This window comes from Echinops telfairi, unplaced genomic scaffold (assembly GCF_000313985.2).
Source record: "Echinops telfairi isolate 266 unplaced genomic scaffold, ASM31398v2 ScPeMD7_7420;HRSCAF=8458, whole genome shotgun sequence".
Taxonomy (NCBI): domain Eukaryota; kingdom Metazoa; phylum Chordata; class Mammalia; order Afrosoricida; family Tenrecidae; genus Echinops; species Echinops telfairi.
The window spans coordinates 18,518,350-18,544,689 of NW_022111320.1; the positions used below are offsets into that span (position 1 = coordinate 18,518,350).

Consider the following 26,340-nt stretch of genomic DNA (forward strand, 5'->3'; position numbering starts at 1 on the left):
GGGGGGGTCACCACCACATGGGGAACTGTATGAAGGGGTCCTAGGACAGTTTCAGATTTCCATAGGGGGGTCACAAAGAGTCGGCAGGCAGGGGGTTTGGCTTTGCGAGTTCTGGTCTGTCAAAACATCTGTTCATCTGACAAGCATGCTCCAACACGCCTATATGAACCGTAATAACCCCTCTCGCCGACCCTTCTTCCCTTGTTGGTACCAGTCATGGCTATGGAGTCAGCTCTGATTCATGGCAACCTCACCTACAACATTGCTTATAGAGGCGGCCTGGCCCTGCACCTTCTTCACGGTCGCTGACGTGTTTAGACCCAGTGTTGCGGGGCCAATCCAGCTCAGAGAGGGGTCAGGCCCATTGTCACTGCGCCAATCCATTGCACAAGGGGTTCCCTTTGTTCTCACGGAGCCTCTGCCCTCCCCAGCTGTATCGCTCCCCACGACCGTTGCCCGCACCTGAGATACTGTGTATTTGATGATCTAGTTGAATGGAGAATTTCACTGAAGTGTTCACTTCATTTTCCTTGCTTTGTTAGCTCCATGAGTACCGTATATACGCGAGTATAAGCCAGCCTGAACATCAGCTGGGGCACCTAATGTTACCACACAAACTGCATTAAAAATGTGCTGACAAACTTGACTTATGCACGAGTATATATGGTATTTAGTTAAATAAAAACTCATACACAATTAGTTCTGTTTGGACATTCACATGTCATTACATTTCTTTATCTTAAGAGGATGTTGCACCCGAAATGCCTCCAGTTGATTAAGGAGGGGCTGTGGATGGATGCCAAGGAGACTGTCTATCAGTCATGCCAAACCACGCATACTGGCCTCCTCAGACCATCACTGCGGACATCATCACTGTCGGCCTCGCCTTGCCCCGAGTTATTAATACATCAAGCCCAGTGCATGTCTTTTTCACTTAGTCTCCTCATCAGCAATACTATGACCCTGCCCTAATTCAATAATAAGCCCCCTCCACGTCATGAGTTCTCCATCTTATCCAAACAAACCAAGCAAAGACAAATTTCAGTCCTGAACCATCAGAGCCACACACTGGAATTCACAGAGCACCTGTGAATTCTGTTACAGCTCTGTTACATAGTCATCACCTGGAACATTTGCCCTGCATGTCACTCTAACCTGGTTGCTGGGACTTTGAGAAGCCTCTTGGTTCTCAGTCTCAGGGCTTTGAAACTCTGTGGAGGTAAGCACGACTGTGAGTGGTTCCTGAATTCATACACTTACCAAGCCTCAGCTGTATGTGGAATAATGTATTTCTCCCACACATGTTCTCCATTTACAAATGTATTTTGATGTTAGTGTGATTTACAAATAAACAATCCATTTAACAGTGACACTGGAGCTTAAAAAAACAACAACTGAACTTAAGCAATTTATTCTTTTTAAAATAGAGGTCTTCAAGATATTTGTATATTAAAGTGGATCCTCACACGAAAGAATGCAGAGAACCACAGCTCAAGGTCCAGCTTCATAGATTGAGTTTATTAGCTCCGGTGGCCAGGAGTGACTCAGCTCCAGCCATGTCCACTAGCTGCCGACTGGCCTCAGCTCCATGGCCTTGGGATTTCCCCAAAAGTGATACAGTGGCCTGTATTTCTGCACACTCACACATCTGATCCATGTGCCCTGGGAGGCTGATAAGGTAGGTCATCCCTGGGCCAGGCTCTTGTCTCCAAGGCTGAGTTTCTTCATCCATAAAATGGAGATAACAATATTCCAGGCAGACCAACCTTGGTGTATTATGCTTTCCAGGTAATGTGTGTGTGTGTTTTACAAATTAAAGGTTATGGCAACCCTGCATCTAGCAAGTCTATCAGGGCTATTTTCCCAACAGCAGTAGCGCACTTTGTGTTTCTGTGACACATTTTGGTCAACTCTCACAATATTTAAAACTTTCTCATAATGCTATTGCACTGCAGGATAACGTAACTAGAACTTTTATGTGTCCTGGGAAAGTCAAGAATTCATGGGACTTCCTTTACTGTGATACCTGCTTTATTGCCATGGTTTGGAACCAAACTGCAGCATCTCCGAGGTGTGCCTCTCTACTAAACACCACAAGAACTCAGAGCAGACACCCGGCACAGCCAGGGTTTTACCATTAGTGTGGCTTGTTACGAACATTCCTTGTTGCTCTATCTGACCAATTACCAAATTCCTTTTCAGCCCCACCACCATACTTTATTCCCTAACTCATTCCTTGAGAATCTGGTTCTTTTTTCCCAAAGGTCATCAGATAAAACTTTCTAAAAATTCGCGTCTAAAAGCTTTATGTCTCCATTCAAAGGCCTTCAAGATTCTTTAATTAAACAACTGTCCCGTTCCCCAGCTTAGTATTCTAGGCTCCAAATGTGACCGTTGTTTATCTTCATAGCCTTTTAGCTGATGCTGCCTCTCAGCCGCGTGATCTATTTTATCTTCTACTACTTAGCATTTTCCCATGTCCTCACCTTTGTGGAACCCATTTCCTTCACCTGTCATGCCTTCCTACTCTCAACCACCCCAATCAAAATCTTTCTTGACCTCAATCACCTATCTCTTTCTGAAGAGAAGTCTTTCTGGGGCTCCCACCTACGGATGTCGGACACACTTCTGCACTGGTCGTGACACTCATGGTATAGGTGCTTTTGAGGTTACCTGCTCGCTGAGGTGGGTGGACACAGTGGTTGCAGCCAGGGGCTCACATAGAGCAGTCATTGGGAGGGCGGTGCAGGCCCGGGCGGTGTAAAGTTCTGTTGTGCTAGGGTGGCTATGTGTCGGAACCGACTTGATGGCCCCCCACAACAACAAGCTGTCACAGCAGCCCCTGACTGCTGACAACCAATGCTCGAGGGGATAAAGTCATTGTGACCCATAGGGTTTTCACTCTCAGATACAAAATAGATCGCTAGGCCTTTGCCTTAGTCTGGAAACTCCAGGGAAACCTGTTCAGCCTCATGGCAACACACAAACTCCCACACACAGATGTGGGGGGTGGTAGCTGAAAACGAGGTGCACTGGCCGGAGAGCCAACCTGGGTCCCCACATGGAAGATGAGAATTCTATCACTGAGCCATTGCAGCTTCCGGAGACTATGAGGTGTGTGTACCCTCACGTCTGGAGTGTAAGTTCTTGCGGGGTAGAAGTGCACAGAGCCGAATCTCAAGAACCAATGTGGCGTGAAAAGAGCGCGCGCAAAGCCGAGTCAGAAGCAGGCTCGCTGTGCCCACACAGCAGACAATGCAGCAAGAGCTGAAGTCCCTGGAGGCTCTGCCCGTCACCAGGTCCAACAAGTCCCTGCTCAGGTTCACTGGGATGGCAAGAAGAGTTTCAAGTGGGGGGTTAAGCTACGCCTGAAATTCTGAGATGACTTCTAAAATGATTGAAAGCAACCTGGAGAAAGTTGAGAGTTCTCCCCGCCCGCCCCCCAAAGAAATACATATATCTCTATCAAGTTTTCTAAACTCAAAGCACATTTGATCCTTCTTAGAACTACACAAAGCTATAAAGCCAGTCATAAATTTGGTGCAACAGAAAACTGGAGGGCCTTAAAACAGATTTGGAAAGAATAATAAATTTACAGGATGTAGAGACTTTGTAAACCAGATGTATCACTGGATGGGAAAAGACTTAAAAGTTCTCCTAAGAAAAGTCTATAAAGTGCATCATATCATTCTCTTCCTCCTTCAAGGCTTAGCGGGAGAGTGCTTAGTCATTCTGCCACCACCAGAGGCAAGAACTGTGGCTGCTACCCCTGCTCGATGCGAATCAAACAACAAATCTGCCCCAAATCGAGGCAACGAGGCCATCAAGCGGCCTGGGGTGCAGGAGGATGCTAAGCATGGCACATTTGAGTCCACTGTAGAAAGACAGCCCGTCGCAGCAGGTGGACAGACTGACGAGAGAACAGAGTGTCGTTACCAGCACCGAGAGTGGCGCCAGGACAAGGACTTACTGCAGGTGCTGGCCAAGCTGCTGCTGCTGCTGTCCGCGCTCTGAAGGTGGTGCCTGTGGAGCTGCCGGTAGAGGCTGAACTTGGAGAACCTCCTCGGCTTGCCTATGCCTTTCATTTTGGAATCCGTGTTGTCCACACTCTTCAAGATGGGAAGATGTTTATTAGATTGGCTTTTACCTTTGAGGCTCAAAGATTCTAGAGACTCTGCTCCTTCGGCCTGAGAAAAAATTATTGACAAAAAAAAAACAAAGCCAAAAAGAGGTCACTGCATAAGATAGACCGTAACACAGTTCTCGAATTTAAGGGGCGTTGAGAGAAAACGTTCCCCAATGATGGCGACTCCAGTACAAGCACATGGTGAAGTCCTGAGTCTGCCTCAGGAAACAGAGAGCTATTTAAACCTCTGCAGGAAAGCCAAGTGCTCCACTGTGGCTCCTTTTTCGGTAAGCCAACGTCCTAAAATTTCCTATCAACTAATCTTTTATTCAAATATCAGAGCTACATTTGTTCCAAAGCTACTGACCATCTTCCCGGATCCCCATGGGACACGTGATGCTTCCTCTGCCCACCATCTTCTCTGTTCCAATTTCCTGAAGCACTGTCTCCCCAGGAAAGGCACTATCAGTTCCAGCCTTGAAATAAGACGGACCCATCAGTGCGTTTAACAAGAAGTAGATCAGTTGGCGGCTCTTGATTTGAAAAGTACTGTGAGGTGGAAGGAGCCTGGTGGTGAAGCCCTGGTTTATGCTCCATGCTGCCATCCACCAGGTCCACAGGTTGAAACCATCCGTCCCTCCGAGGGACAATGATGGGGCTTTCTACTCCCTTAAAGAGTTAAAGTCTCGGAAACCCACAGGGGCAGTTCTACCCTGTCCTATGGGGTCGCTCTGAGCAGAATTGACGGGAGAGCAGTGAGTTTGGTTTTTCGGTTAGGTCAAATGTGGTATAGTCAGTGCATACAATTTTAATAGATGCCTATCAGGAGCATCAAAATATTGACACACAGACTTTTTAAAAAGTCAGTTTTGAACTTAGGAAGAAAAGTTCATGTAAATCCTAAATTCAAGTAATAGCAAATCAAGCTTTATACCAGCCTAAAGGAGTAGCCAACACGTACTTTAAAATAGAACGTATGAAAACCATCCCTCCAGTGGTGTCAGAGCTCCGTGCCTTCAATGCCTTTCAATGCTGGTCCGTGCGCAGCACCACGCTATCCATCCAGCACCACCACTGGGATCCCTCGAGAAGCCTCAGCATGGTACCTCAGGGACTCCCTGCCTCAGGCTCATCCTACCATTGCCACCCCTGCGACTGTGTCTTTAAAATACTGTTTTTTTTGCAGGCAGTTTGGTCATTTTTTTCTTCCAGACCAAGGCAGGAATAAATAATTAAAATGGTCATTCTGAATGATCGCTACGTGCTCCATACCAACCCAGTTTTGTAACCAGTCCTTCATTTACTAGCTACAACCATCCCATAGCATCAGCTGTAATGTTCGTTACTGGGCTTTGTACAATCTGCCAGGCTTTGTGCTAAGAAGTTCACAATGATTTGCCACAGTTTGCAAGAGAGCTAGCCAAGACTCACAGATGCTAAGTGACCGGTTCATAGTCACAGTCTAGCCAGGTGGTGAGGCTGGTAACCAAGTCAATCTGATAGTTGATTGCATTTTTTTTTTTACCCCTTAAGGGTTTTGCAGCCTCTCAATCAACCAGTTAATGCCATCCTATGAACACCTTCTTATACAATGTATGTCTATCAGCACAGTTGCATAAAAGTGGGGGTTTTCTTACTATGAGGGATGCCAGGGAGGGGCCCGTAGTGACGCGCTTCACGCTGCCCACATCCGTGAGTCTGTGCTCACTGTCGTCCCACCTTCCGTAGGCCAGGTCGATGCCACCCACAAAGGCCACAGACTGGTCGACGATGACAAGCTTCTCGTGATGAGCCCACAGGTACACGGTGGAGGACACGTGGTCCGGGTGCCTCATCACCTTGAGGGGAAGAATCACACCACACATCACGGACACAGGAATATCTTTTGGCGACTTGGAGAGGTCATTGACTTCGGTGGTAAGAGACTGTAAGGGGATAAATTATGCCAACTATCCACTAAAGAGCCCTGGTGACATTGCGGGTTAGGCATTATAGTGCTCGCCACAAGGCCAGCAGTTCAAACCCACCAGTTGTCCTGTGGGAGAAAGATGAGGCTCTCTGATCCCACAAGGATTTACAGTCTCGGAAACACTAGACAGAGTTTAGAATCTACTTAGGCTCTCGGAGCCAGAATCTACTTGATGCTATGGGGGAAGCAGTGGTGCTTTGTTATCCTCCCAATGTTTCAGGGGAGTGTTTAAAAAAAATTTTTTTTTAATAAAAAGGAGTGGAAAATGTCCTTTCAAAAAGATACCACATTAGATTAAATAGGTCTGCTGTTTGTTTCCCCAATTCAAATGCCAGAAACAAAACGTGCTATGTATACGCCAAGGAAAATCCACCTTCTTCACTGTATTGTTTATGCACCCATTTTGTCTCAGCAATTGTGCTGGGAGGGTGAACATCTCAGACTGCTGATTTTTTAGAGCAAAGTGTTCTTGTATTGAGGGGGGTTATGAGCAGAGGCCCCAAGTCCGCCCCCTACCTCAGTGTATTGCCATATAAATATATGTACATGGGCCAATACCTCTATTTTTGTGGATTAATGTATTTACATATGTACACCGCTATGTTTATACCTCTATCCATTGCTTTGCTTCCTGGGTCCTTCCTCTGTTTCCTTTTACCTTCCTCCTGCCCCACCATCACTTTCCCCTTATTTCTGCCTCTTGGTACCTCCTCTTAGCTAGTTTGCTGTTGCTCTGACCCACTCCCATCCCCGGACCCCTGTCTCCTCCTGTTATTGACTCTACTACCCTAGTTGTTCTCCTGTCTATAGTGCCCCTACCCCCACCACCCTCACCCCCAGGTCTCCCCGAGACTCTTGGTCCCACTGCTTTCTCAGAGGAAGACTTCTATGCATATTTTAGGGGCTCCCTTATATGAAGGGACTTCAGAAAGTTGCTGGGAAAATTCCATTATCTTTCCATCCCATTTCCTACCAATTTTTCAAAGCCCCTTTATACATCATTCTTTGGAGAGTTGTTATTTAACTTGAGTTTTTATCTCAAACGCCAAAACTTATCAGCTCATTTTGGCATCTGGTTCACTGTCCCTCCTATAAACATTATCTTATATCTCAGAATATACTAAGCTTGAAAATTTTCTAATTAACCTCTATGTCTAGAAAGATTTTTAGTAATTGTATTGGCATTTTTTATAGCCATTAAGTTGAAGTAGTAAGCATGCAGTTATAGGTAGACATTTTGGCAGCTCTGGATTGGAAAGGAACTTTGGGAAGCTATTAACTTCCTCTTTGCAATTACAATTCCCTTGAACAATGCTTCTCTGACCTATCCTATACTCATATGCCTTTTGCTTAAGTTTTATTGACATAATTCATATATCATACAATTAAGTACTTCAATCAAATTAAGAAGGGCTGTACAATAGTCACCATAATTAATTTTGGAACATTTTCTTCTTTCTTGTACTCATTTTTATTAGCTCCTCATTTCCCCTCAATCTTCCCACCAGGCAAAGAACCACGGCCAGCTGAGGTGCTGGCCAAGGGCAAAGGTAATACAGAATGGGTAGTAAAAGAAGGTAGTTCTACCTATCAGTTAGGACCACATGATTAAATGCAAAAGCAAGGTTTGTGATTGTCAGTATTTTTCTTTATATGTGCTTATGTGAATATCTGTCCTTTGTTCATGTACGACGTACCAGGTATAATTAGATTCAGTGTGTTTTCAATTATATGTATGATGTTAGGATTAAGTGTGATTTCATTAATGTCTGGAAATTATACATGGCTAAAGAATTGTGTACAGGGGCCAAGTTGGCAGGGGATGGAATGTGATAGTTAGGTTTATTGTGACAACCTGGCCAATAGGATTAATCAGGCCACAGTTTGATTGGAGGGCGAAGAGATAAATGGCTCTGCAAGGCTGTCCCTCCTCTCTCTTGCTCACTGCTGATCAGAGAGTACTGGAGCTTGCTGCTGCTGTAGCTAGTACTCTGCTTCAACTGGTGAGCTACACTACCTGTGGGGCAAGCCAATCCATGGATCATGTTGCTAGAGTTTGAGCCTCCTTTGAAACCTGATTCGCCATGCTGCTGGTGCAGACATCACTTGAGTTTGAGGCGGGTGTGTCCTGTTGCCTTGCATTGCTTGTGTTAGATATCCCACCCAGGCCTTCTTCACTAAGCTCCTGAGCTACTGACTGTTGGTGACCCACCCTACTGTTTGCTGCCTGTGGGCAGACTCTGCTTGCCTTGCCTGAGGGAGGATCTGCTGTCTGCTTCCTTGACCTTGGATCCTGCAGCCCATGTGAGTTAAAGGACTTCCAGTATATTAACTGTTCTATGGAAGTGAGTTGAACTGAATTCTCTGTACTGTTGTGTGGACTAATTAGCTGTTATATGCCCTCTCGTGATATAAACCTGTCCTCTTATATGTATATGCATAATCATAAGTGTTCTGGTTTTGTTTCTCTAGTGAAACAAAAGTCCTGCCTAACACACTAACCCTCTGAACTTGGATATAGGGAAAACACTGTCCTTTTCTTCTTAAATGACTGACTATTCTACCACAGCAGTAGGTTCAGTTCCAGGTCTGAAGAGTGACTCAGGAGTTTCACCTGCGTCAATTTGACGCGTACTCTGGTATCTTTTAGGATTTTTAGGTTTGTTCCACATTTTTCTCCAACTCATCCAGGATCTCCTAATGCGATTCATTTCAGAGCAACCGACAGTGGTAGCTGGGTACCAACTAGTTCTTGTCGTCTCGGGGATAGGTTGGCTGGATTAGTCCATTGGACTAATTGTTTCCATATGTCTTTCAATTCCCATCACTCTTCTTTCCTCTGGATGGAGAGAGACCAATGGCTGCACCTTAGATGACTATTAATGAGCTTATGAAATTCAAGCTGCGATTAACTCAAGTAGGATGTAGAGCATCATCTCTGTGTACTTGGTATTCCCCAAGACTGTATTCCTGATCCTCTAAGACCTACAATTTACTCCCTCAAAGAGTTTGGTTATGTCTGAGAACTATTCATAACTTTGCCTCCTGTGTGTTCCACCACATTCGTGGAGATATGTGCAATAAAGAGAAATATACATACTGTATATCCTCTGACAAAGATATGAATAGATAGATATACTCCCACCACTTTCCCTCCGACATCTGTTTAGCCTGTATGTCTATCTAAGCATCTACTTGTAATCACCACTATTGCAAGGCTGCATATATAATATTATGTGTCTCTGTTGCCTGTAACTCTTGCAAATGGTCCCGAGTCTTGCCCTGCCTCCGCGGGCACTGAGTTTGGTTTGGGGCTCCTTCTTGTAGGACTTCCTTCCCCTTCACACAAGTTAAGACCTGCATATCCCCCTGTGACTTCGCCTCCCTTCCCCTGGGAATGATCGAAGTATGTTTCATTTAATGTGCAAACATTTTCTTGACTTTTTATTGTAGTTGTCTCTTACAAAATTTGTCCTCTTCTGATTAATTTTGCTCCGCACAATAACCTCCAGGCTCATCCATGCTATCAGGTATTGGCAGATTCGTTATTCTGCAATGTTGCATTTTAGTCCATTGCATGATGCACCAAAGTTTCATTACCCATTATGTCATCAATGTGCGTTTAGATTGCTTACATCATTTTGCTATTGTGAAATGTGCTCCGATGACCATGGGTGTGCACATATCTATCTGTACTGTGGCTCGGATACCTTTAGGACATACCAAATAGTGAGATTGCTGGGTCAGCTACTAATTCTATTTCCAACTTTTTGAGGAAGTGACAAGCTGCTTTCCACAGTGGCTGTACCATTTTCTAGTTCCACCAGCAGGGCATGCGGGTTCGAGTCCATCCACTGCCTTGCTAGTATTTGTTTTCTGTTTGTTTTTTAACTTCTGTTATTCATGCTGAGAGGAGGGGGCGTTTCATCACTGCTTTGATTTGCATCTCCACAGTGGTTCACGATCTTGAGCATTTCATGTATTTGTTGGCTGCCTGAATGTCTTCTTTAGTTCATGCCCACTGTCCGTATTACTCGCCTTTTTTCTTGTTGAGGTATTAAAGTTTTCTATAGAATCTTGTCATGAGTCCCTTGTCCAATATGTAATTGCCAACATGTTTTCCCCAGTCTGAGTTTTCTTTTAGCTGTTTTGATGAAGTATTTTGATGCACATAAGTGTCTGATTTTTAGGAGGCCCCAGTCCCTTAATTGTTCTTCTGCGGTGCATCTTTCATCTGGTTTGTGCCGTGTGTTTGGATATTTTGGGGCTCTTGGTAGATGTTTTCCTAAATACTTCATCCTTCAGGTGGCTGTGGCAGATGGTCTTGTTTTCCTGATGTTCTTTTCAGAGCTCTCTCTGTAAGCACGAAGGAATCAAAATGTTTTTATATGTTGATCTTGAACCCTATCACATTGCTGCTGGATCCTTCAAGTACCTTTTAGTTCCATTTTCCCTGACTTTTCAAGTCCCTCATAGTTTTTTTTCTAATTAAGAAAGGGTGCAAGGTTAATTATTCAAAATAAACATTAGGAAATTCACCAGATTACCAATGCTTAAGGGTAAAATATACAAAGTTTCCCACAGAATAATCAAGGAGAAACTTTGTTCACCAAGAGAAACCTGAATACCTTTATGTTGGGGTGTAGATGCATTAACGTCCTCTTGCTGTATCCACTATTGATTCCGAGAGCAAGTTCCACCTCCTTGTAGAGCATTATGAAGATCCTCACGCCCTGTTGCTGCCGCAAATAAAACACAAGGAGAAGTGAATATATCTGGGAGGTAGATTATCTTTTTCTTCTTCCTTTCTGTACATTATATTTCCCAATATTTCTTCAATAAACAAGCATAATAAAATATTTAATGGAAAGGCAACATAAAGTGGAGATGTGGGGGGGAACCGCCCCCCCCCCAAAAAAAAAAACCTTCACTGGGTAGAGCTTTAATCGTATGCATTTTTCCTGTTAGGCGAACATCAAACAACTAGCTTAGAGTGAGTGTACCCAGTGGCATCACCTGGGAAGATTTGCTCTGGTCACGGTGAATTTTTTCATAAAATCAGTTTCACTCGAACATCGTTGTTTGTGATGGCCACTTTAAGAGGACCGTGTGCAGCTGTGACATTTTGCTTCCTGCTCAGGAAAATGCCACAGAAACGTGTGGTGTTGACCACAGCTCATAAGGACAGCACTATGGGGAAAACTCAAGTGGACAAGTGGTTTTGCTCATTTCAAAAAAGGTGAAATGTCAATCGATGACAAACCTCTTTCTGGACATCTGTCAACTTCCCAAATGGATGAAAATGTTGACAAAATTCATGTGCTTGTGCTCAAAGACTGACAACAGAACATTGAAAAGATGGGGAAGTTATCTGAGGATCTTGGAGCTTGGTTCAGCAAATTTTAACAGAAGATTGGGGAACGAGAGGGTTATTGTGAGATTTGTGCCTCGGGTTCTGACTGACCAGGAAAGATCATCGAGTGGAAACTTGCCACGCTTTGAAAGAAAAGCTACAAAGTGACACAGACTTTCCCCCAAGATCATTACTGGTGATGAGACATGGTGCTTATTTTTATGACCCTGAAAGCAAATATCAATCAAGCCAGTGGAAGGTGCCATTGTCACCTGGCCCCCCAAAAGCTCATCAAGTGAAATCAAAGATCAAGACGATGCTTATTTGTTTTTTGACCTGAGGGGGTTAGTGCATTTGGAGTTTGTTCCAGCAGGTCAAACTATTAGTAGAATTTTCTATTTAGAGGTTCTGAAAATATGGCTTAACAGTGTTGACAAAAATGGCCTGCTTTGTGTCAGATGAGGGACTGGTTTTACCACCACTACAAGGCACCTGCTCCTGCAGCCATCTCAGTGCACCAGTGTTGGGCAAAAAACAGCTTGCCTCTCTTGCCCCCCGCACCTGACTTCACTCCGTGCAACTTCTTTTTGTTTCTGTGAAGGCAGAGGGGCATGAAAGGACAGGGATCTGAAGACATAGAAGAGGTGAAGACAAAAACAGAGGTACTGTCAGTCATCCAAACAGATAAGTTTGAAAAATGTTTCCAAGAATGGAATCACAGATTTGACAGATGTTTTAAGTCTATTGGAGAGTACTTTGAAGGTGACAAGCATGTTTTGTAAAAAAAATTAAATACATAGCTTTGAAAATATGTTTTTCAGCTTTTAGGGGGATACCTCCTCATAAAAATGTACCTCATGTTCATTTCTATCAACCTGTAACATCAAACAAGTCTCAATATTTGACTAAACACAGATGAAAATTGTAACCTAACTTTCTAAAAAGGATTTGATGTTCTTACATCATCGAACCATTCCAAACCCTTGTCATTGACGAAAGTTTTAACCTGACTCATATGACAAGGTTCGAGGTTTTTGTTTGCTTGTTTATTTGTGAGGTTAAGTAAAAGAAAAAAAAGCAGTGTGATAAAATTACAGAGACCTTTCTTAAACAAAAATATCAAAATATGGAGGTATAATTTCTCAACCTGCCTCCATCTAGGTCTACAAGCATATGCTTCTGAAGGCAGTGAGCGTTTCCATCTTCATAACTCTTCCTGGAGAATTCTGCGCTCTTTGATGTACACCACATCGAAGCGCAGTTCTGACATCCTTGAAGGACTTTTGAGGTTTGAGAAAAGGAAGTCTGATGGGGCAAGGCCATGGTTATAGATGGTGTAAGGTTGCCCAACAAAAATCTCATAGGAAAGCCCTTCTGACTCTGAAGAGAGAGCAGTGCATTGTTATAGAAAGAACTTGCTTGATGTACATTTCTTGGACTTTTTCTTATCAATTTTCATTTTTCTAAATATTTTAAAATAATAATCCCTCACGATCATCCTGTGTGTCCTGCTAGCATGCACACCAAGATTATCCCTTGGGAGTCCTCAAAAGAGTTGCCGTAACCTTCTGAACGGACCTGCCTACTATGGATTGAACTGGCCCAGCAGAATCCCTTGTAAGCCACTGTTTTGTTTTTGAAAGATCATTTTATTGGGGGCTCTTACAACTCTTGTTACAATCCATACATCAATTGTATCAGACATATTTGCACATATTGGCATCATTCTTTTCTAGACATTTACTTTCTATTGAGCCCTTGGGACCAGCTCATGACTCCAGTGCTGCCTCACACTCTGGACTGGACCAGAACATGTGCATAGGGACAGGCAAGAGATAAGCTCACAGCACACAGAACCCAGGAACAGGAACGGGAACAGCGATACGACTGTTTTGAGTAGGCCCTTTTTTAAAAGAAGACACCCAATCAAGGCTAAGACAAATGCATTACTGCGGGAACTTGTCTACTGACATAAGCTGATGGTAGAGACACATTCAAACTCATTTGTAAGGAATACATGCATGCGCGTATGAACTGAAACCCTCACTCCTCATATATTGTACCTCAACTAGTTAAAATTACAGTGATAAGAAATTTTGATATAATAAATTTGAATCACACATTCAAGAAATCTTACTAGGTTGAAACTATCTAATTTATAAGAACTGGATATTTTCACAAGGCTATGAAAATGTGAAATAGCATATAATTTAATATTTTCTAGGTTGGAAATAATGGGGTATAAGAGAAAACCAAACATATACATAGTTTTGTGATATTGCTCTGTTAATACTAATAAGCATATTTTGTTCCCTAAGTTTCAACTAATAACTCATCATGTCAAAATTCTACTACCCCATTTATCTTGAGACACATCTTAGTCTTGTGTGATAGGATCCCCTGGGTGGTGTACATGGTGACGTACCCAGCAGCTGACGGAAAGGTGAGAAATTTGAGACCATTCAGAGGCACTGAATGGAAAATGTACGTAGATGGCATTCCACTTCTCTGACTAACTGCCAGATTTTAGAGTTTACTTAAGCACGGAGCATGGATGTGAGGCCAGAAATAAGGGAGTGAAGGGGAAGAAAAGAAGGGAGCAGACTGGTTGCCATGGTCCTCTCAGTGGGTCCCCACTCGGCCCACTAGCTGAGGGTGCTGAAAAGGAACTAGAAAACCTCTCCAGGCTTCCCCTCTGCTGCTCAGATTTACTTTGCTCTTCGGTTAGTTTCCAATTCAGCATTCAATCATAGTTGTTGTTGTTTTAAGTCTAACATGGACAGATACTCGATAAAGCTTAAAACCCCAAATTTCAATCTAAATGATAGAACATTATACGTGACACTTTTTTTAAAATCATGAGTCATTCATTTTAAATGGATGGAATTGTTTGTTAGGCTTAATATATTATTATTTCTGTAGGTCAAAACACACGCACACACAAAACACAACTTATTTCCATTGAGCCGATGCGGACTCATAGCGACCCTCTAGCAGAGGCTAGAACAGCCCCTTTGGGTTTCCGAGACTGTCACTCTTTATGGGAGTAGAAAGCCCCACCTTCCTCCCACAGAGCTGCTGGTGGTTTCAAACTGATGACCTTGCGGATCGCAGCAAGGCAATAGGTGGGCACTGAGCTTAAGTGCTATAGTTTTCCAATTACCTGTATAGCAGATAAATGTTTTACATAATAGAGATGCCAACCCTAAAGGATCTCATTATTTCTCTCCATGTCCTAATACCTGACTTTGATAAAATATGACAGACCACATAAAATGAACTTATTCTATGTTTTTACTTCCTGATTCGTCATTTGTGTTTAATGGAACAGGCTTTCAAGTTCTCTACTCTGTTTCCTTTAGAGTGAATTTATGCCGATGAGAAAAGGCATGGCGCATAAGAAAATGTCATGAAAGCATTGCAGTACCTCGCCCCAAAGTCGAATTTATCACTTTATTATCTATCTTGTCACTGATTAACCATCGTGTGGATACCATTTAAATATTTGACCATTTTAAATATTGACTTACACCTGTATCCACACAAATGGTTAATTAGTGACAAGATACATGATAATAAAGTAATACATTCGACTTTGGGGCGAGGTACTGCAACACTGGGAAGGTACAGGAAGCATGTCCTTGGGACTGGGGCTTTGGATTGTGTCGCAATAGTGCAAACTTACACAAAACCTGGGGAATGTGTGCAAAGAAAGCCCAATTTAAAGTACACATTAAAAAGGGCTGATGTCAACTCTATAACATAAGAATTACTCTTCCTGGACACATACAAGGTTATATCAATGTGCTTTTGGTGACTCTCCCTGGAGGCATCGTGGTTTTTGCATTGGCTGCTAACTGCCAGGTCAGCAGTTCGAATCTCCCAGCCACTGTATGGAGGAAAGATGAGGCTTTCCATTCTCCTAAAGATTCACAGCATTCGGAAAAGGGGCAGTTTGACTCGGGGTTGACTTGATGGCAGCAAGTTTGGCTTTTGGAGTGAGTCTGGGGGGAATGACTTCCGCTCAGGCAAAGGAAGTGGGATCAGAGGAACCGCTGCCCCCAACTTGTTTGCATGTCATGTTTCTTCTCTCTGCTGAACCCCACTCACCGGAAAGCGCCCCAGAGCAAACTTTGTGAAAGTTCATTTTCAAATGATAAATTCTGTCCTTTTTTCTACTTAGTTTCCTCAACGAGTGGAGCAGAACAAGCATTCTCAACAGAGATCGTTTAAACACAAAACGCATGTGAAGACAATGATTTCTTTTTAAATTTGAATTGAAAACAAAGTGACTTTATTCCTTAGCTGGCATTTTCTCTGCTAGTTCAAAGTACCGGGTCAAAGTAGTCTCTGGGGGCAGGTAAGCTGAGTTCACAGATGCCTGAAGATGGTTCAGTTTCTACACCCTTAGATCACTCACTAATCTTATCACTTGAACGTCTCTGGGGCTGTAGGAAGAGGCAGAGCAAAGGGTGGAAAGTAGGACGATCTAGGGAGGGTTCCAGAGAACAATTCTTCATGTCCCCATCCACCCCCTCCCCCTCCCCCAGCCGCCACCTTCACTTCTAACCAATCTGTTTGAAACCTCGCTCTCCATGTTAAGAGATCATCTCTCTTATCCACAAAGCCTTCTAGCCTTAGTGAACCTATCGATAAGGTTCAGTTTGATTTTCAGATGTGATCATTTGTCTCCCTTGGCAAACTGGACACTTGGCCCTTTTATGAGCCACTGATCGCAACTCAAGAACATACTTCCGGGCCAAAGATACAAAGAAATCAGCCTGAAGACAACTTTTGTCCCCAGACATGCAGACTCTCTTTGTGAACGTCTCCTGGTCCCTGCACTTACATGTTGCTTTGGTGTACATCTCATCAGGAATAGCACATGTTTTTAAGGCTAAAATAAGCCCAATCAAGGGGCACAGCTCTCCTGACGATGATGTGCATTAACCCCTGGGTGTCACACACAGTAAACACTTGAGAACTAATTGAAAGGTCAGTGGTCCAAGCACACCCGAGAAACCAAGAGAGGCCAAGTGACATGCTTCTCAAAGCCCAGACCCTTGAGAACCCTACAGAGCGCAGTTCTGCTCTAGACCCACAAGGCTGCCGTGAGCCAGAATCGACTGCGCGGACTGGGGGGTGCTTTGTTTTTCCCCTAGTTTAAGTGGAACAAAGGGTAGAACTATGGAAACCCTTGAGAGGCAGTTTTCTTTATGTTTAACCCATCTGCCTCTCAATATTGGTCTATACTATTTTAAATGATGCTATTGCATATCAGACAGCCAAAGAAACAGGAAAATATCAACACATTTATTACTAGAGCAACAAAATATTGCATTTTTCCCTAATAAATGACTATCATAACAGGTGCTTGCTTACATGTGGGATGCGTGTATGAGGTAGAGTCCCTAAATTCCTCTCAAAAACAAAACAAAATAAAACTTGTGCAATCAGATTTAAAACTCTATTTTAATCAACATTATGGTCTTCAGGGGCCCAACAGTGTAAGACTAAATATTAGTTTTTCAAGCCAATACTTTGTAAGGTTTTTTTGCGGCTTCCAAAGTCTAAGTCATTTACATGAAGTAAGATTTATGAGCATATGGAATTCCCATTCGGAATGATCCGAGTGGTAAAAAATGCAGGCCCCAACTAGTAAGAGGGTGTCAACTGATTAAGGAACAACAATTGTGCTAAGTCTACTGGCGAGGAATTAATCTTTAATAGTATGACTCTTTCCTCAAGAAATTTTAGAAATCATTACCCACAATTTAAACAGTACAGCATTCAGGAAGTGGGTGAGAGATATACGAAGCACCATTATTAGACAACACTAGTTCCTTGGCTCCGGTGTTCACCCAGGGCCTCACCGGAGTTCGTGAGGCCTAAAAGTAGAACGAGGCCATCCTCGTGACACACCAGTCACCCTCCGGGCACTCAAAGGAAGTGGACCAACACATCCCAGCCAATAGGAGGCTGGAGGGTCAGACCTGCAGGACCCTCCTCCTGAGCCCTGCTCAGGCACTTGCTAATGTTCTGGCAGTCCCTTAGCTGTCCTGTCCGCATGTCACACTCGGTGGTCTAAAGCTTGGTGTGTGAATATGGGTTCTCCCCCTTTTCCCACTATCAGAGTCCCTCCCCTAGTCAATCACCCACTTCCCCTCCTCCCCCATACAGGCTACTCATCCTCATCAGCCTGGAGTTCCAGGTTGGTCCCCATCCCCCCATGGGAACACTCAGTTGTCACCTGACTGTGATGGGCAGAGCCTGCTGCGTGTTTCCTCCGAACATTTCCTACATCTTGAAATGTCTTTCCCCACTTCCTCCACGAGGTTTTGCTCATCCTGAGGGGCCTCTTGGATCATATGTGCTTGAATCTTTGAATCTTCGAATCTTGCCATTGCCTCTGTACCTATGTAATACTTATGTAGACTTTTATACTTCAGGTGAATTATCATATCTTTAGTGTATGTAAATCCCCATTTGATTAGCAAAAAACCCTTCACGGAACAGGGCATTGAGCACATTCATGTTTAGTGAAAGCAAAAATAGGGAAGTATTTGTCTCAATACTACGCGGAGGGGATTGTTTCGTATGATTGGAGATTGTTAGCTAAAACTGGGAGGAGTTACTGAAACGAAATCTTGAGAAATGAGAAAGGTACCATTTCAGAGAGAGAAAGTTACAGCTAATTCCAGAGTAGAGAGAGGTCTGGAAAAGAGGGGACCAGAGCATGAGGTCTTTGTGAAACTTTCCATGGACACGATGGCATCATCTGTATCACGACATCCATTGGAGTCGATGGATGGTGGAAACAAGGAAGAAAAAGGCTGGCCGTTCGAATTCTCCCAGAATCATCTTGGGAGAAAGCCCTGCTGACCTGCTTTGGAAAGATCACAGTCATGGAAAACCCTATGGCGCCGTTGACGCTGACACACACCGGGCTGCCAGCAGGGGCACGGCTGGGCAGTTGCTCTAGTTTTGTCAGGGGAAGGTGGCATTGTTTGACTATGGCAACACTCATTTAAAAGAGTACATTCAGTAACTGCGTGATGAATACCCTAGTGAATGAATATACAAATTGGTGAAGAACACCTTTTAGGATCAGAATTCCCATATGGGTCAATGAAATTCGCTGAGTCGAGGAATTAGACTCGCCATGAAAACTAGGCTGGCTAGCCTATTGGATAGCAAAACTATCAACTTCTTTCACCTTTCAGTATCAGCAATGATGTCTGACTACCACTATGGGTGGCTTTAAAAATACCAAAACAAAAGCATGAAGAAAAGAAATGGAGGTCATGGGGGAGGAGAGAATGCAAGAAGAAGAATAGAATGAAACATACAACTTTCCTCTAGTTCCTGAATGCTTCCTCCCCCCAACCCGCTTCTCCCCCACTCCCCTCCTCTTCCCCAACTATCATGATCCCAATTCTACCTTGCAAGTCTGGCTAGACCAGAGGATGTACACTGGTACAGATAGGAACTGGAAACACAGGGAATCCAGAACAGGTGATCCCTGCAGGACCAGTGGTGTGAGTGGCGATACCAAGAGGGTGGAGGGAGGGTGGGGTGGAAAGGGGGAACCGATTATAAGGATCTACATATATCCTCCTCCCTGGGAAACAGACAACAGGAAAGTGGGTGAAGGGAGACATCGGACAGTGTAAGATATGACAAAATAATAATTTATAAACTATCAAGGGTTCATGAGGGAGTGGGGAGCGAATAGGGAGGGGGAAAATGAGGAGCCGATGCCAGGGGCTTAGGCGGAGAGCAAATGTTTTCAGAATGATGAGGGTAATGAATGTACAAATGTGCTTTACACAATTGATGTATGTATGGCTTGTGGTAAGAGTTGTATGAGCCCCCAATAAAATGATTTTTAAAAAACAAATAAAAAAGAAAAGAATATTAAAAAAAAAGGAATAGGAAAGGTGAGACGAGGGAAGGTTACAAGTAGTAGAAAAATCATACCAACAGTTGCTCGCAATCTACAAATTCTGCTAGACTGTTTAATGACCGAAGAAAGAAAGATTCTACAGTTTTCAATAATAGTACAAAGCACACCTGGTTTGTACATGGTGAATAATAAAGTTTGTATCATTTTACTTCATTTGGTTAAAAATGTCCGTTAGAAAACAAGTGACAAGTGGTCGTTAGTGAGCCTACCATGCTACATTGACTTGCTCTGATAATCAGAGGAGCATACGCCCTGCTCACCCCGAGCCGCTGGGGCCCAAGGCATGGGCACTGGTCCCCGGACTCTCAGAAATGGAACCAAGGCACCAGCCGTTTTCACCCTCTGATAGCCTTTCTTGTCAGCTGGGCTCATTCTCGCTAAAACGACACTCCAGGTGACTCTGTCTTTTGCCCAAATTACAGAATAATGAATATGAAATGCTGTATTTCATGCCTTCAAATAGTATTCAATGATAGAATTTCATGAAAAAACGTGCTTATAAATTTTACTACCCATCAATGATTAAAAATAAAAATTAAAGTTCATAATATAATCCATGCTATGAATTTGGCTCACCTATCTAGGAGTTCAGGAGTAATTTAAAAAAATCAGGGTAAAAGAGCAAGCATTCCAGTATTTATCAAACTCTAAAGATAAAAAGTTGTAAGCATGTATGAAGAATTTTGAGAATGACATTTCAGGGGAAATAAACATATATCAGCAGCTGCTCGTAAAGTACGTACTGCTTTCCGTTTAAGAATGCAGTCCAATCTCCAGCGATTTCCTTCAACCACCGGGCGTTTCATGAAAATTTCTGGACTCAACCTGAAACCATGAAACCAAAATTTCAAATGACTAAGGCGAAACATAAAGTTCTGATCATGTCACAGGAGGCAAACAACGTCACGATTGTCCCTCACTGAGGCGAACCACCTAAAGTTTTGCTTTGAATCTATGTCCTATTTCATTTAGGAATAAGAACCTTAATCCACACAAAAAATCAACATCGATTTCCCTCTCTCTAACTTATACACACAGACACAACACACACGTGCACCTACGCGTACAAGTGTGGACACTGTTGGTTGTACACCCAGTGGCCATTCTCAGCCCTCCCCTGGCTTGCTGTCGTCGGAGTCCACTTCTCATTACAGTGGGCCACTCTTCTAGGTACGTGTGTTTCTGGACCCCTGTACGACCATCACATGGTGGGACACCATCATGGACAATGAGATGTATAAGCTTTTACAAGTGAGGGCTACTGGGAAAGTTCTCCTCCTCGGTGAGAGAGAAACACACAAGCAGAAGAAAGCCTTGTCCCCACTCCCAGCTCTGGGAGGGTTGTTGGACAGGGCATGATGCTTGGATACCAGCAGCTACCTTGAAGCTCTAAAGGAAGGCCTAGACTCCCCAAATCACTAAACCGCTGCGCCAACCCGAGGATAGCCTGACTCTAGATCTCCCATTAAGTGAGACGAACTACGTCCTCATTGTCTAAACCATCTTCAGTGGGATATTTGTTATTCTGAGCCAGTAGCATTCTAACTGATAAGCATCCATGCTGATTTCCTATCAAAGAGCAGAGGCCATGGGAACATGGAGTTTTCTGAGAAAGAAGGAAGGCAGATCTGCTTAGTATGAAAGGCTGCCAATGTCAGAACAAACCCCCTTACAGCCGTGCCACAGGCAGCTGAGAGGACACAGCCTAGCAATTCCTTTGGGTTGTGCTCTAAGGTCAATGCCCAGTGTAGATCTGTCGGTTTGAACTTTTCTGGGATGGGGAAAGAAACCAAGAGAACGAAACGCAATCAGCTCAAAGTCTGCTTCTAGAGAGGAAGAGCGGAGTGTACAAGGCTTAAAGCCCTGTTTCAATCTAGACCAGAACATCGCCGGGCCAGAGACGCCTCTTGGGGTGTGAAGACAAGAGATCAAGGAGCTAATGGGTGCCGTTCGGAGAGACGCTTTTTATGGTCGACTATTTAATTAAGATCGAGAAAATGAAAACTTACAGTTAAAATCTCCATAGGGGAAGTACATACCGAGCAAGACAAATGAATAAACAGAAAAGGAAAGTGCGTAGGTAGTAGGTTGAGCCCATTTCAATAGCTGCGGAGTCTGTTCTGATTGATGGTAATGCCACGTGACAGAGCAGAACCGCCCGGTGCTCTCTGGGCTTTGGCCTCTCCGGATCACCAGATTTTTCTCTCAGGTGGTCACTGTGGGAGTTCACATTGTTAGGTGGGTTGGCAGTCGAGCACGTAACTGCAGTGCCACCAGGCCTCTTGGTGTATAAGATGAAGACGTGCATATTTTGAGTAGGAAAGAGACTCAAAGGTAACTTCTGCCTAAAGGGAAAAATTGCAACTACTAACAGGAATGGTAATAAGATGTATTTCAGCATATAAGCACCAAACTGTGCATCTAAAGACATAAAACTCACTGGCACTATTTCTTTTAAAGTACACCTTAACTACAGGTTCATAGAGTTTTTGTTTTAGAGGAATTTTTAATGTTACACTACTGCAGTTGAGTTTTTCTTGTTCTTTGTTTTATTTAAGTGTCCCATACTGTGCATAAAACAGAGCATTCTATGGGGACTTCAGAGGATTAAAGGAAGCACTAAAAGAGTCCTCAATCTTGGAGACAATGCATAAAAAGATGGCTATTCATTGTATAAAATGAATATATGCACAAGTCTTGTGTTGTGAAGAAAGCAGCTAGAGGTCACCCAGTATAACTAAGCAATTACGAGATAAATACATTTCAGAATAATAATAATAATAATAATAATAATAATAATAATAATAATAAACTGCATTTCATTGTATCAAAACCACCAAGAGAAGTAAATGAGGCCTCCTACTCCTACAAAGATTTGCAGTCATGGAAACCCCCAGAGACAGTTCTACCCAGCACTATAGGGTTGCTGTGAGTTGGAATTGACTTGAGGCAATGAAAGTGAGGATTGTATGTACCACTAAGAAAAGGGGGGGTAGCCCTAGTGGCATAGTGGTTAAATTGGGAGCTGTGATCTAAAAGGTTAGCAGTTCAAAACCACATTGTACAGAAAGCCCTGCCTTTCTACTTCCATAAAGAGTTAGAGTCTCAGAAACCCCCAGGGACAGTTCTACCCTGCACTGTAGGGTCGCTATGAGTTGGAGTTGACCTGATGGCATTGAGTTTGGGTTTTAGAAGGCAGAAAATAGTGACAGTTATAATTAGTGGATGCAAGATGCATTCTGATTTCAGAGCTGTTAAAACATACTTCTAAAAATGGTACCTCTGAGAAAAGTTAATAGCTTCATTTCTTATATGAGAAAGGTATGTTTAAGATAAATATTCAGAGCATCCACCTTAAGATAGAATAAAACCAAATTAAACAGAAAGTAATAGGAAAGGAAGAAATAATAAATAGAAAGGCAGAATTCAATGAAAAAGAAAAATGATGGAGAAAACCCATGGAAATCAAATGGTCCTTCTTTAAAAAGAGCAATAAACAGTAAATTTGATAACATAAAAAATAATGAGTACACTAATAACAATGAGTACAAGGAAGAAGAAAATGTTTTAAAGTTGATGTGGTGATGATTGTATTGCTTGTATGCCAATAAAACTTTTCATTTTAAAGAAAGACAACGAGAGACATTGGATGCCGATGGAAGCAGGGTATAGAGGTTGGCATTGGCCATTTCAGTTCTTCATCAGCTATTGTAAAAATGCTCCCATAAGTGAGGGTGAAAGTGCTTGCAATGAACAGAAAGGAGACCTCTCGGCCACAGACGGAAGAATCAAATGACTAAAACTGCATCAGCAGCGTGACAACAACTCACTGAAGAAACCGAAGACCAGAACGGCCCTGACACAGGGACATCCCACTGGAACAACACAGAAGAAAATTACCAAAATAAGTAGAAAAATACTAAAGGATCTAATACGTATGCCCTCAAAAGAAGAGGAGAACGAGAAAAGTGCAGGAAAAACATGCTGGAAAAGTACTTGTGGTAGTTACATAATCTGGTGTCAATGCGGGACTTGAGAGGTGAAGGGGTGGAGTCTAGTCTGTCAATCAGATCATAGCCAATGAGGCCTCTGTGTGGGCATGGCTTTCTCCTGAGAATTCTAGGAAACCTGTTTTCCTCCTACGTGGAGGCGGGAGATTTTCTCTCTCTGCTCACTCCCTTGGAGACTCTCTGCTGACAGGGTGACTCCCTGCCAGGCATCCCTGAGGAGAAGCCAGATGGACCTCCCCTGATGCAGCCAGAAGCCTGGACTTGGAGAGGGAGACCCCTACCAGTGCTGAGATGCTTACAACACCACTGGATCTACAAGACTTTCCACCTACTGGTCTGTGATCTTCTACATTCGGCATTATTGCATGTGTTTTGTGAGTCTGAAGAGGACTTTATAGATAGATATCAGACATATGGGCTAATATCTGGTCTTATGAACTTGATCTTGACTAGGCTGGGATGTTTCCTCAATGTTCAATTGCTCTTGTATATAAACCTCTTTCATAAACACATGAGTGTCTATGAATTTGTTTCTATAGTCTACTCAGACTAACACAGTACTCCTGAAAATTTCTAAAATTTGGTAGAAAACATAAACCATAGGCTAAAAAAATTCAGCAAACCTCAAATGGGAGACACCCAGATACCATCATCAAGCTGCTGAAAACTAAAGAGAGAGGAAATATATTGAAAACACTCTGAATAAAAATAAACTATTCCTTAGAGGGAAACAATAATCCAAATGATTGCTAATTTTCTACCAGAAACCAGTAAGGTCAGAATGAAGTGTCACAATAACTTGCAAATTGAATGCATAAATCTCTTACAGCTCATTAATAAAAAGAAAAAAATACTATTTAAAAATTGGATAAAACATTTGAGCATATGATTCCAAGAAAGTTAAACACTGTATATGAAATCCAGGATCGGTAAATCTAAAGATATTGGATTCCTGGGAGGTATAGCAAGGGGAGGTGGGGAGAAAATGTGGAGTTAATAACGATGAACAACAATGAAGAAAACGTATCTAACACTGATTGTGGTGATGATTGTACAACTCTTCCTCATGTGATTGAGCTATTGAATTGTATGATATGTGAATTATATGCCAATAAAAAGACATGCAAATATGGCCACTATGAAAAGGTTTTGCTAACGCAAAGGAAAACCACAGTGAGATGCGATTGTGTACTCTGGGATGGTTAGCATAAAGAGTTTAACAATATTCTAAGTGCTAACAATGCCAGGGACTGAAATGTTCATGCATTGCTGGCGGTAGGTGGAAATAACATAATCATCTCAGAAAACAGACCGATGGTTAAATATGAAGGGGCTTCAAAAATTTTGTAACAAAATGATATTAAAAGATAATGGAATTTTTCCATGAACTTTTTGAAGCCCTCTCATGTACACCTAACTCATATTGATGTAGGATATACTATAATGTTAATGGAGACTCACCAAGGGAAATGGGAGAGAGAAGAACAAAGCAGCTATAGATATGTTAATGTATATAATCTTTTTTTATATCTTAAATCACCTAGAAAAATACACAGAAGAGACAAGAAATGAAAAGAGAGAAGAAGTGAAATGCTTTCCACAAGAAAGCAGTCAAATGCAAATAACAGAAAAATAAGAATAAAAAGACAGAGTAACTATAAAACACACACACACACACACACACACACACACAAATAGCAAAATGTATGAGGTAGAGCCACTTTATGTTCAGTAATAACCCTACATATAAATGGTTCAATCTCCCGTAGAAAAGTCAGATTTTAAATGACACGACCCATCTCTTTTCTGTCTGGAAGAGTACATTTTCGACATAATGACACAAACAGGCTAAAAATAAATGGATGGAAAAGTATATGCCAGACTCAAATAATAACGTCACCATCAGTCTGGAATATATTTTCCATCCTTTTATTTCCAGTCTGTTTGCGCCATTATATCTAAAGTCTATTTCTTGTAGACATCAAGAAAAGTGGGGGGGGGCTCCTTTTTATTATTTGAGTTGGCCAACTTCTTAGAAACTTTGGAACCTACTTCTGTGTAATGTTTTCTAACTTTTTTCCAAAATAAATCAATTTCTACACATCTAAAATCTATTTCATTAATGGCTTGCTATTACTAGAACTAAGAAATTGTGGTCAGAACTAAGAATTTTGAGTCATCAATATTTTATTTTTAATAACAGAAAAGCCACTTAACTAAAGAGTAAAATCTAGATTTAAAAAAAAAGGAAGAGAAGAAAAATACATTTCATGCAATCAATAAGCAGAAGAAGGGCAGTGGTGGCCATACTGACATCAGTTAAAATAGACTTCCAATTAAAATTTGTAATGCACAATTAGGCAGCAGTCCATAACAATGTCTCAATCTAGAAGGCAGCCATAGCAATTATCAATGCATGCGATTAACAGCAATATCCCACAACACATTCAATAGTACTGACGAATACGAAAGGAGAAATAGACACTGTACAGCCATGGAAACTTCAACAGACCACTTTCAATTCTGTACAGAAAATCTAAAGAGATCACTAAATCCATTGATATCTTAAAGCCATAAGGCAATTTAACCTAACAGATATACATAGAACACTCCACCCATGATCAGAACAAGACAATTTTTCTACAGCATACATATATCAATCGGTAGAATAGAAACTATGCTAGAAAACAAAATGAGTCAACAAATTTTAAAAGACCATAACAGTATGAGGCTAGAAATCAACCAGGAAAATTATAAGGAAAACAAATACTTGTAATACGAGACACTGTTTTAAGAGTATTGGGTTGTTCAAGAAATCAAAGTAAACCCGGCTATCAAAAAGTATAGCGTCTGGGGTCTTAAAGGCTTGAAGGTAATCAAGCGGCCATCAAGCTCAGAAGCAACAAAGCCCACATG

At 42.4% G+C, this 26,340-nt stretch overlaps 1 protein-coding gene across 2 annotated transcripts in view; it reads right to left on the reverse strand.

Moving 5' to 3' along the window:
- The window catches only part of PLD1 (phospholipase D1), a 184,241-nt gene that overhangs the window by 81,185 nt on the left and 76,716 nt on the right, over positions 1 to 26,340 (reverse strand). For both annotated transcript variants that reach the window (XM_004704081.2, XM_045297437.1), the window contains exons 12-15: positions 20,158 to 20,239; positions 10,724 to 10,834; positions 5,764 to 5,964; positions 3,971 to 4,187 (exon numbers count right to left, since the gene is read on the reverse strand). In XM_004704081.2, the coding sequence (XP_004704138.1) occupies positions 3,971 to 4,187; positions 5,764 to 5,964; positions 10,724 to 10,834; positions 20,158 to 20,239 (611 nt within the window). The remainder of the gene's footprint in view (positions 1 to 3,970; positions 4,188 to 5,763; positions 5,965 to 10,723; positions 10,835 to 20,157; positions 20,240 to 26,340) is intronic.